At 35.6% G+C, this 11,902-nt stretch overlaps 1 protein-coding gene across 2 annotated transcripts in view; it reads left to right on the top strand.

Moving 5' to 3' along the window:
* NUP155 (nucleoporin 155) overlaps positions 1 to 10,476 on the top strand; it is a 34,457-nt gene extending 23,981 nt beyond the window's left edge. For both annotated transcript variants that reach the window (XM_085326338.1, XM_085326339.1), the window contains 13 exons: positions 616 to 807; positions 1,508 to 1,646; positions 2,302 to 2,437; positions 2,932 to 3,085; positions 3,416 to 3,520; positions 3,655 to 3,809; positions 4,315 to 4,444; positions 4,697 to 4,810; positions 5,297 to 5,417; positions 6,194 to 6,304; positions 7,236 to 7,372; positions 8,140 to 8,246; positions 9,539 to 10,476. In XM_085326338.1, coding sequence (XP_085182464.1) covers positions 616 to 807; positions 1,508 to 1,646; positions 2,302 to 2,437; positions 2,932 to 3,085; positions 3,416 to 3,520; positions 3,655 to 3,809; positions 4,315 to 4,444; positions 4,697 to 4,810; positions 5,297 to 5,417; positions 6,194 to 6,304; positions 7,236 to 7,372; positions 8,140 to 8,246; positions 9,539 to 9,677 — 1,740 coding nt within the window. In that variant the 3' untranslated portion in view covers positions 9,678 to 10,476. The remainder of the gene's footprint in view (positions 1 to 615; positions 808 to 1,507; positions 1,647 to 2,301; positions 2,438 to 2,931; positions 3,086 to 3,415; positions 3,521 to 3,654; positions 3,810 to 4,314; positions 4,445 to 4,696; positions 4,811 to 5,296; positions 5,418 to 6,193; positions 6,305 to 7,235; positions 7,373 to 8,139; positions 8,247 to 9,538) is intronic.
* The last annotated feature ends 1,426 nt before the right edge of the window (positions 10,477 to 11,902 follow it).

The raw sequence follows: 11,902 nt of genomic DNA, 5'->3' as shown, positions 1-11,902 counted from the left end.
AGTAGCTGTAGGGCTTCTGTAATATTTTTGTGCTAAGGTGCTGGTCATCCGTAAACACTACAGGCAACTCCATGTGAACTAATATTATCCTAATAGTTTAGAAAACATGAATAACCGTCAATGTAACATAACATAAAAAAGCAGAAGAGTGCTTTATACGATAAACTTCTTTTAAATCCACTCTTTTTCCATATCTGTCTTGTGTTCATATGTAACCGTACTGAGATGGTTCCTATTATTATGCAATTAGTATGTCATAGTATTTAATGTATTCATCCTGACAGTACCCTGTGAAATAGGGAGAAAATACTAATCCCATTTTTATATATAAAGAACAGGAGCAAAAGTGACACCTAGAGAAGGCCACAGAGGATGTTGTATAGAGTTCCCACTGGCGTTTGGTATCCCAGGGTCTAGTGCCTTAACTGACAGGTTGTTCTCTAGTATTTTCATTTCGCTATTTAACATGTATTTAAAGTAATGTATTTCTGTGCTTTGTGTTTCAGTCACTGACATTTTGTAAGTTTAATTTACACAGTTAACTTTACTGCTGTAATATTTTTAACTTTCCCAATAAAGCAACAACTTCAGTAAACTGATTTTTTCTGTCCTTAGGAACTTCAAGAACATCTAAAGATTACTGCTTTCAAGGACTTGGTAATTAGAGACCGAGAGTTGACTGGAGCACTCATTGCTTCCCTCATAAACTGTTATATTAAAGATAACGCTGCTGTGGATGGCATCAGTGCCCATTTGCAAGATATTTGTCCTCTTCTCTATAGCACTGATGATGCTGTCTGTTCCAAGGTAAGAGCACCTGCAGGTTTTACAGTGACAAAGTGCAGCATTAGAATACATTCAGATGAGATAACTTGGGCAGCTTGTAAATCGCTATGTTCAAGGGGTCTCATGGGCATGAGAACTAACAAAGGCTGGTCTGCTACATATTTGTATCTTGTAGTTGATTAATTCTGAAGATGATGTGAGCTCTGATTTATGGCTTTTGCAGTGGTTTGGAGTGTTTATAAAGAATCTATCTCCAATGTGATGTCTAATAAAACAACGCATCTGCCTGACATTGATAAAATGTGATCTCAGTACAGCCTTTCATCAGCATGGTCTTTTGTTTTCTACCCATTGCCTGTTTGCATGGAATCTGTAGGAACATAATCGTCTACAAGATCTTTACTTTTTGAAAATGTTCAGATAAATTTGATAAAAGGTGAGGGGAGAACAGGGAAAAGACAAATGTGCAGCAATTGGTTGTTTAAGACTTGTCTTCACAAGAATCCAAACTAGAAAGCCCTTCTCTCTACTGTGCTTGTACACTCTTTCTGCTGAAAACATGATATTATCAAATGACAAGATCAAATGTTTTGAGATGATGATGTTTGTGTTTTTCAGCTTTGAAGTTTGTGAGATGATGAGTTCTTATGCCAGCAGTATTTGTGATCTGTTAGTGCTGCATTCATGTGAACGATCTCTATTTCCTGATGTTTGTCTATAGGCAAATGAACTTCTTCAGCGGTCTCGACAGGCACAAAGCAAAGTGGAAAAAGAGAAGATGCTAAAAGAGTCACTTAAGGAGTACCAGAAGATTAGCAATCAGTTAGACCTTGCTAATGTTTGTGCACAATACAGGCAAGGTAAGAGACTATCAGTGGTGGTATTCTGCTAAATAGTTCTGTGGTATCTTTTCATACCATCTTGTTTCGTTTGTGTTTGTTTTGTTTTTTGTTTTGTTCACTTTCAATTCTTTTTTTTAGTGATCTTTTGCCATAAATAGTTTTTAATTACTCTCAATAACAATATCATTTTCTTCTTATATAAATCCTTTCTAGATTTCACCAGCAAATTAAAAAGCATTTTTTCTGTATAGAGCTATTCTGATCCCCTTTATTCTGTGTAGTCTCCATTTTTTCAGATATGTGGTAAAAATGTATTTAGCAAAACACTTGAGCTGTGTGCAAGCAGAGTAGTAGATGACTGTGCTCTTTTGAATGAGATTTTATGCCAAGCATGCTGTTTGATGGTTCTAAGTCACTGTTTTGGATAGAGGAAGCTAATGCATGTTTTAACTGTAGATATAAATGTTGCATGAGTTAAGATTTCAGCCTGTGTTCTTCAAGTATGTAACTTCAGACTTAACCCTACAGGCTAGACACAGGTATAAATCTTCATAAGATAGAGACTAGAGGAACTAATGTTCGTTTTCCTTGGCTGTTAACATGGGAAGTATTTGATGTCACGTGCCATTTTGTTATAGATTTAATACAATAATGACCATGTTTTTATTTCTAGTGCGTTTCTATGAGGGAGTAGTAGAACTCTCTCTTACTGCTGCTGAGAAGAAAGATCCCCAAGGTCTTGGCCTGCATTTCTACAAAAATGGAGAACCAGAAGAGGATGTTGTTGGGCTCCAAGCTTTTCAAGAGAGGCAAGTTTTCAGAATGCCTTGTTAGTATTACTTAAAGAAACTGAAAAGTAGTCCACATGCTTTTCCCCAATGTGCAGTCGTTGATTATTGTTAATACTGCACCAACTTCATTTGGAACAAAGCATAAACTGATGTTAGAACCACAGATGCAGAAAACATTATGATGTGAACATTACAGAGATGGAATCAGTTTAAATTTGTAAACAAACTCAGCAAGAAGAAAATTTCCCACAAACAATTAAACCCCCTCAAATAAATGGAAAGAAAAAATAATTTGATAAGTATTGAATTACATGTCATGCTTAAGAAGTGTTTGTTAGAAAAATGATCCAGAACAAACTAAATAGTATCAACTAGCTAACAATGATTTATGTATTTTTAATTCAGTACTTATGTTTCAAAATGCATACAATAATAGAGTTTGACAAAAGTATTTCATACATGGTTGCAATGTAAATTGTGAGGCTTTTATTTTCTTTTTGCACTATTTGCAGACTAAACAGCTACAAGTGTATCACTGACACCCTTCAGGAGTTAGTGAATCAGAGTAAAGCTGCTCCTCAGTCTCCCAGTGTACCCAAAAAGCCAGGTCCTCCACTGCTATCCTCTGACCCCAACATGTTAAGCAATGAAGAAGCAGGACATCATGTAAGAAACTTGGGGAAAAAAAAAAATATATATATATATATATATATGACTGCACTCCAGAAAATGTTGTGATTTGAGGGCTGTGAATTTATTATTAAAAAAGAATAGTTTGACAAAGTCGATAAAAGTCAAGATTTGGCATAAATTGATTTCTATATGTAAGGAGTGTTCATTAAAAATGATTATATGCAAATAACATGCAAATATTATGTGAACATAAATATCGCCATATACATATTCAGTGTTTGGTAGCTCAAAAATGAGAGCAGTGAGCTATCTGTGAAATGTGACCATTTCTGGAGTAACAGCTTTGGGCTTTTCTTCCCTTAGTTTGAACAAATGCTAAAGCTGGCTCAACATTCAACAGATGAACTGTTTAGTATTGCACTTTACAACTGGTTGATACAAGTTGATTTGGCTGACAAACTGCTACAGGTGAGGTCATGTCTATTCAAGGAAATAATTTCTTGGATGCTTCCATTGGGATAGAAGAGTTAATTGTAAAAATGCTGTTGCTTTAAAAGGAGGAGAGAGCAAGAATATAAATGTTGTTTTTGCAACCTTTGCAGGTGACTGCTCCCTTTTTGGAACCCTACCTTGTGCGGATGACTAAGATTGACCAAAACAAAGTCCGTTATATGGATTTACTGTGGAGATACTTTGAAAAGAACAGAAATTTTAGTAATGCAGCCAGAGTCTTGGCTAAATTGGCTGACCTGCATAGGTATGGATCGTGTTATTTATTGCTCATATTGAGGTAATGGAAAAATAAAATTAAAACCTGCTGTATAGATATTTTTAAGAAAAGACAAGGATAAAGACCAAGGACAAGAAATGGCCAATGCCCAAGAACATTTCCTAAAAGATTTTTAAATGAATACAGCATGTTTGCTGTTAATCTAGGGAATTACTGAAAAAATGAAGTGTCTATTTTATGTATTATACAACAGGAAATATATTGCAAGCTAATATAACTACAGAATATTAAGTGGTCATTTCTTGCATAGAATTTTTAATGATACAATAGTGTAACTGCAGAGCAGCAAGTTGAGAAATATATTAGAATTGGGCCTGTACAAAGAAGGGTTACATGGTTTGGGTAATGTCTTGCATCATTCAGTAGAATCAGAAGTCATGAATGCTAATTCCCATGGTTAAGTTAGAGTATGACTAACCATCAAATAATTATACAAGGTACCCATTTTATACTTCAAATATTTCTTCTGCAGCACAGAAATTTCTCTTCAGCAGCGTCTTGAATACATTGCACGTGCCATTTTGAGTGCCAAGAGTTCCACTGCCATATGCKCTATAGCTGCAGATGGTGAATTCTTACATGAACTAGAAGAGAAAATGGAAGTAAGAGAAAATATTTATCTAATCTGCAATACAAGTATATTTGCTTAGTTTCATTGGAACGTGGCATCTTTATTACAAATTCTTGAGAAACAGTCTTCTGTGCCTTCTTCCTAAGGTGGTCAAATTATGCAGTTGAGAAGAGACTCTGAGGTTTAATAAAGTAACTTTTCTACATTTAATTATGTTGAAATTAATTTTGTATATATTTTTAAGCTTTGATTTTAACATCTTGAAAATGTTGTTTTAAACAAGGTTGCAAGGATTCAGCTTCAAATACAAGAAACATTACAGCGTCAGTATTCCCATCATTCTTCGGTGCAAGAAGCAATTTCCCAGCTTGATGCAGAGCTGATGGATATAACCAAGGTCTGGTTAGGAATTTATCTGAAATAAATATGAAGTTATCACATGTTTGGAGGCTGGAGAGGGAAACTTTGCAAAGAATGATCTTTGTTTTTATTAGAACAAGTAATAGACAGTTCATCATTCCTGGTCTCAGAATGTCTGCATGTTACCCTAGACTGTCTTTCTCTGTTCTTTGATGTTCATTCTTTCTTTAGTATTTTGATTTCTTCCATGTGTTTATCATCTTCATGAAGTTAATGGCTAGCTTTTGTGATTTATTGGCATATTGTGTTAGAAAATTGCCAGTCTTGATTAGAAGTTCATATAACATCGTATTTGAGATGTGAAACAAAACATATTCAATAAAAATGATTTTCACGTAGTATTTGACAACAATTACCTACATTGCACCTTTAGTCTGCTAGATACCCTACAAAATAAAATTTATTTTTAAAAATTTCCTTTCTACCTGTCATGAAATGTCAAACCTAGTCACTTTTCTTTCAGCTGTATGGAGAATTTGCTGATCCTTTTAAGCTCTCTGAGTGTAAGCTTGCAATTATACACTGTGCAGGCCATTCTGATCCTATCTTGGTGCAAACTCTCTGGCAAGAAATCATCGAAAAAGGTAGGTCTTAACGGACTAAAAGAATTCAAACTGTAAGGATAAGAAAATGATATATTTAAGGCTTTTGAGACTGATTGTATTGTGCTACTGTTATTCTAGCCAAATGGGATGTATGTTTTCTTGAAATTCTGTAATAAATTGGTAAATTTGGTTAACTATTATTTCATTAATGTTTATGTTATTGGCTTTGGTGCCTAAAGGTCAGAAAAGTGTATTATTTGTACATATATGTTAGAGCATGTATTAGGAAATTCTATTGTGTTAAATCTATCTTGACAAAGACTAAGGGTCTTTAGGGAATTTTAACATTTTTTGTAATGTGGCCAGCTTGACAACAGCAGAAACTTAAGGTTTTTATCCGCCTACAGAGAACAGGAACTACTGGGCACAGCTCTACAAGCACTTAGCTCTGCTAGTCTGCCTCACCCTTTACCATGAGTGGGTAATTCATTCTCTTTTCTTAGTTTTTTCTGGCTTTGTGCTGGAGGCTGACAGTGTGCAAGCAACGGTGATAGTGATTTGAGGGATAAGCTCTGTGGTAGTGTGATTTGCAGCTCATGTGTTTGTTTTAGTAGCCTTGCACAGAACTTAAAGCTGTGAATATATGTGCATTCCTATCAGAGAGAAAAACATTTTCACTTCCATATGATGACTTTGCGTTAACAGAGTAGCATAAGATTTTCTTAAGGTGCTAGTGACAAATGTAAATAACACAATGTGTAATTGTGTATAACGTTTTTTCTGAAATTCTCTCTTCTTTATGATTTCTCTTTCAGAGTTAAGTGACAGCGTGTCTCTGAATCCTGCTGACAGAATGCAAGCACTTAGTCTAAAGATGGTGTTACTCGGAAAGATATATGCTGGCACACCTCGTTATTTTCCTTTAGGCAAGTGATTTAGCACTGTATAGTGAATAAGTATGTACATTATATGAATGGGTCTTGGTTTTTGAGCTGCATTTAAAAGGTTCCAACCTAAGAAGTGTTTCAGTCTTTATCTTCTATCTAAGGAAAGACTATTGATAATTTTATTTCCTCCAGTGCTTGTGATACATAATTACTTCAGTTATTTGTTAAATTTTTCACTGTAGCTTGAGTATAAATTATTTTAACCATCATCAGTAGTAAGAAAGTTATTCCTGAGAGCGGCTTTTCCTTTTTGTCTAAGAAATTAAGAACAAAAGCATTATGATATTTGCTCATAATTACAGTGACTTTGACAAGGGACTGAAGACAGGGAGGTTGGGGGAGAAAAAAGTCTACAAAACCATTATGGTTTTTATAGGTGCAATTTTTCCTAGAATTTTTCTAGGCACTTATCCAGAGCTTACAATTTTTCATCCAGATGGCAAGTAAATGAAGTTTAGAAGGCAGCAATGGTTGCTTTTGGACAGCTATGCAGACTACAGTTTAGAAAGTAGTAATGCATGTGTGTAATAAAGTACAAAGTAACAATGCATTTTTATGCCTACATGTAACAAGACTGTAGGCAACCACCTTCATCTTCTGTCTGCCTACTGAATTATCTGCTATCTGCAGAGGTGGATTCTTAAAGCATGAGGTGGCTTAGAAGAAGTGTTGAGTGCTCAGTCTGAGTAATCTGTCATAAATTGCTAATAATTTAAAACCACTTTTGGAGGTAGCTACATTTTACATACCCTTTCCTCCCCACAAATTGGGGGTAACTGTTACCTGAAAACTGTTGTATCTGCTTCAAAGGTGAAAGGTACCAACAGTGTGGAAGACACAAATCAAACTTGGGGCTAGTAAATCACTGCCAGCTACTTTTCTTTATGCCTGTCTTTCTCTTTTCCTCCAGATTTTATAGTGCAGTTTCTGGAGCAGCAAGTTTGCACTTTGAACTGGGATGTAGGCTTTGTAACATACACCATGCAGGAAATAGGAGTGCCATTGCCAAGGCTGCTTGAAGTATATGACCAGTTGTTTAAAGCACGGGTAAGGAAAATAGCTCTAAAATAAAATTTTATTTGCAACTACCATCCAAGTCTTAATTTGGCAGGAGACTTAAAATAATGAGCAGTGCAATATGTCAAAGTATCAACTTCATAGCTTTCATTGACTTTTTTTTTCTTTTTTTTTTAATCAAAGACTCAAGAGTCTTTGCTTTGAATCTTTAACACTGCTTTTTCTTCTGTTGATTTATTCACTTTAATCCTAAAATATATGGAAAATGTTTTAAATTTTGGTGATCCTATTATTTAACCTAAAGCTGATTTCTTCCCTTTCATTAMAGTTAGGATTAAGCAGGAATTGTTATACGTCAGAAGGAACAGCAAATCCTCCTATTTATGATAAAAATTGTTAAATTACTGCATCTTCTAATCTATTGATGCAATTAGCATGAAGAATAAGAATTCATATTTTATACTTTTTGGTATGACGAAGATTTGACTTTTTTTCCCATCCAGATTCTTTACAATGTGTATTCAGAACTTTTTGCAAAGTCTATTACCTGAGAGACTATTAGGCAGTGGAAAATGGAGCTGAATTCATTTATCTTTTAGTACTCAAAACTGATGTATAAATATATAGTAAGTTAGAATTCCCACTTCTATTAAATTCTTGTTAGAATGAACAAGTAATTGCATACAATTTGTATGCGACGGTCAATACCATGTACATTTCTGAATTATCTCCTCAATATGTATCCCCTAAATCTGTTGGAATATCTCTGTTTTGTTTGTTTGTTTGTTTGTTTTTAGGACCCGTATTGGAACAGAATAAAAAAGCCTTTACACCTTTTAGAATGTATTCATGTATTATTATCAGGATATGTACATGATCCAAGCAGAGTACTTCACTTTGAGAGGTAACTAGATCCTAACGAAGCGTACTGTAAAACATATAAAAGTATTCTAAAGTAGTGCACTTCAGCAACCCTCAAAGTTTTCTTTTCTTTTGAGTGAATTTAAGATTTCTTTCCAAGCAGTGATTATTGAGACTTCTCAATCTAACACCAGTTGACAGAAACTTTTTATCAACTCCAGTGTTTCATTTTGAGTAAGAGGTCCCATGGTAAGCAGTAAAAATGAGTTCCCTTGAAGCCTGGTCTTGAGATAAGCATGAATAGTCAGTGAGTCCTCTCTGTAAGCAACTTCAGTTCTAGATACACTAAATCTAATACATAGCTAGTTCATATTTTGTAAAACTTTTCAGATATGCTTTTCTATTGTGTTGGGTTATATTATCAGGAACACTGTAAGACATTAACGATAACTTTCTCCACTGAAGATTGACAGGAAACTGAGTGTTTTGTCAATTTTTGGTGACATACTTTCAGGAGCAGTAGAGACAACCTTGAGGGACTCCGGGGAAAATGAGAATCAGACATTTAGAAAAGACAGGCTAGAAGCACTGGATATTCTAGAAGAGAAGACTAAATGTGGAGATAGATATTCTCAATTTGTTTTTAGGAGTTTGGTGGTGAATTGCTCTCCAGGACTAAAAATCAGCTTAATCTGCAACAAGAAGCAACTTAGGTTTGGTATTAGAAAAAAATTTTAGCTAAGAGAATAGCTACATACTTTGACAAGTTACGGAATTTCTAATTTCCATTTTTTTGCAAATAGACAAACTTCAGTCAGAGCTATTCTATCTCAGAAAAGGGGAAAAGAAGTTGGCAATGTTTTCCTATCTTTTCTGGCCCTACATTTTTGTGATTTTATTGAGAACATACAAAGAAAATCTCTATTGAAATATACCATTTACATCTTTCTGTTTTCATTTTTCATGGCTACCTGATTTAAATCTTTAAAATAAAGGGGAACTTTAACTTCTCTATTAGACATCATTGACTTAATAATTTGTCAACTAAATATTTCACTGCTTTGCTATTACTCTACCTTGTTTTAATTATCACTTATATTAAATATCAGATGAATAATAATGATTCATCTAGTTTTCCCATTATATCTCAGTCACAAGCATTAGATTTAAAAATTTTAATTTTCTAATAAACAGGTAAATATGGAAGTAGCTGACAGATGTGTTGCTGATACTTTATTTCATTAAAATTCAAGCTTTGCTCATTTCTATTTTCAGATGAATTCTAATATACAGAAACAAAAAAGAGCTTCTTATTATTCTGTATTTTCTTTACAGGCGACGATTCACAAATGTTTGCTTGGATGCTGTTAGTTGCTACCTGGTTGAACTTCAGTCTATGAGCCCAACACTAATGGTGCAGACTACTGTTGGGAATTTTAAATCACTACAGGCTAAATTAGAACGTCTTCACTGATTGACCAAAATAATAAAAGAACCATTAGCCGAGATAAAATGAACTGTAAAATAGACATTCAGGTATCTGCACTGAATCTCTGGAAGAACAAATATTCAGAAGAAAATTCTGAGAAAATTTTATCTTCTGCTGCAATTATTGGTTATGTGGCCTGTATCCCTGCTAATCTAAAGGTATCTACAAATTGTAGAATGTAAATGTGACAAATCGAATTTCTTTTGCTACTACCAAATTTTTTAACAATAGAAAGCTTTTTTATACTGTTGAAATAAAATACATTGTATGATCTTTCCCTTGAGGATTAAAATTATTTGGAAAGTATTTTTTTCTTTTTCTTTACTTAAAGCAGTGGAGAAAAGTAAGATGTAAAATCTGCTGTATAGCTGGTTTACAAATACGGAAACAAGAAATGGGAACTGCAGGAACTAAGATGATGATAAAAGCGCACGCTGGAAGAGAGTCAGGTTGTAAACCCAGTCATATCAGGGAGCAGTGATAGAATCATAACTCTACCTGTGCATTATTGGCAAATCTTTCAGTAAAGAAGTAATAATTATAAAAGAATGATTTCTATAAATATAATATTTGGGGTGAAATTGTAGAAACTAGCAACTTAAATATATTGCAAGTGACAGAACTGTTTTCCCTGTTCCATTTTAATAAACATAGTGCATCTGTTAAAATGAGCTAAAGACAAAAAAGAAACAATTTGTGTCTATTTCCATTACATACACACAAGCAACAACTTGTGTATATTCCTTAAAATGAGCAAAACCTACACATTATACTATCCACATGCTTAATATTTTTAAAATCTCATCCTAAAAATAAAGATGTTGTGTCCTTATTTTACTACTCTATCGTATACATATTCTGTAACATAAACTGTATAATGTAAAAGAAATTGCCAGTTTATGCTGGTCTTCAGTCTTCCCCAAGTAACTTAACCTTTCCACATGATTTTGGAGATATTTTTGTGGGGGGAAGAAGCAAATATGTTTGTTTTTACATACAAAGTAGATTATATTCATCCTGCTGGTCACACAGCTCTTCCAAAACAGAGAAGAGAGTTGTGAATTAAGTCATTTATTTACATGCAACTTACCTATTACAGCCTATACTTCCTGATCTGATTACTAAGCCATGAAGTTTTGTTTAAAAATAGTCATCAGATTTCTGTCCCTATAAACCACCACATACATTCTTATGTTTTTCATGCAGAGAATGTGCCCAGTAAAGTAGTATGTAAATTAGAATAATTTTTTTTTTTTTACCTTTCCTGTTAGATCAAAATAAAGTTGTCAGTGTTGAAATTTCCTCACAAAATATATCTAAATAGAGTAATTTCCTGGGAAAATACTTGTTTTTTCCCTGTAAAGTATACTGTCCTTAAATGTTACATTTTCTAGTGGTAGCTATGTTTCGCACCAAGGGTGTCATGTTTATTTTTCCTGTTTTGTTACTGTAGGTCTGTTCAAACCCTATAGAAGCAATGTCCCAAGTTTTGCCTGATGCGTTTAACTCATATTTTAACATTTGCACAGGAGTATGCTGTGTTGAGCCCTGTTTTGTAATCCGGATAGACACGTTTCCATATTCAGATCTGTAGAAGTGACCAAAGATTTGGGAACGGGCACAAATCGCAGACTTGCAGTTCAGCTCTTCATTCTCATTAGCTTATAGAGTAAGAATGCTTCTAGCACTGTTGGGTTTTATCTGTGGAGTATTTCAAAGGTTATAAAGAGGAGTTTCCTGTGATATTTTCAGATTAGTACACTAAATTTCAGTTCAAACGTTGCCTTTGGCCAAGGGCCCGCAGGTACGCTGGGCCTCTTAACCTGCTCTGGGCGGGTTACTAAACCCCGAGGGTTTTCTGCGCTCGGGAGGGCGAGGGCTGTGCCACCTCAGTGCGGGAGCCCTCCTGGCTCCGTCCCCCGTCCCCGAGGGCTAACGAGGATGATGCAAATCCTCCCTCGGGGCCTCCGCAGCGCAGCGGTCGCCCACCCGCTGCCCCGGAGCAGCTGCCTGCCGGGCGCGCCGTGCCCGCCCGTCTGCCCGGGCCGAGGCAGGCGCTGCTGCGGCTCGCAGCTTTTCGAAGCGCCGGAGATCTCGGCCCCGCGTTCCGGAGCCAAGAGGCGGAGAGAGCCCACACACCGCGCCCGCGGAGGGAAGCGGAGCCGCGCCGACGCCGAGACGCTCCCGCCGCGCCGGCGGCGCTTCCCTCC

Source organism: Rhea americana, unplaced genomic scaffold (genome assembly GCF_003343005.1).
Source record: "Rhea americana isolate MKP2758 unplaced genomic scaffold, rheAme1 scaffold_13, whole genome shotgun sequence".
NCBI classification, from domain to species: domain Eukaryota; kingdom Metazoa; phylum Chordata; class Aves; order Rheiformes; family Rheidae; genus Rhea; species Rhea americana.
This window is presented reverse-complemented; position numbering and strand designations above follow the sequence as displayed.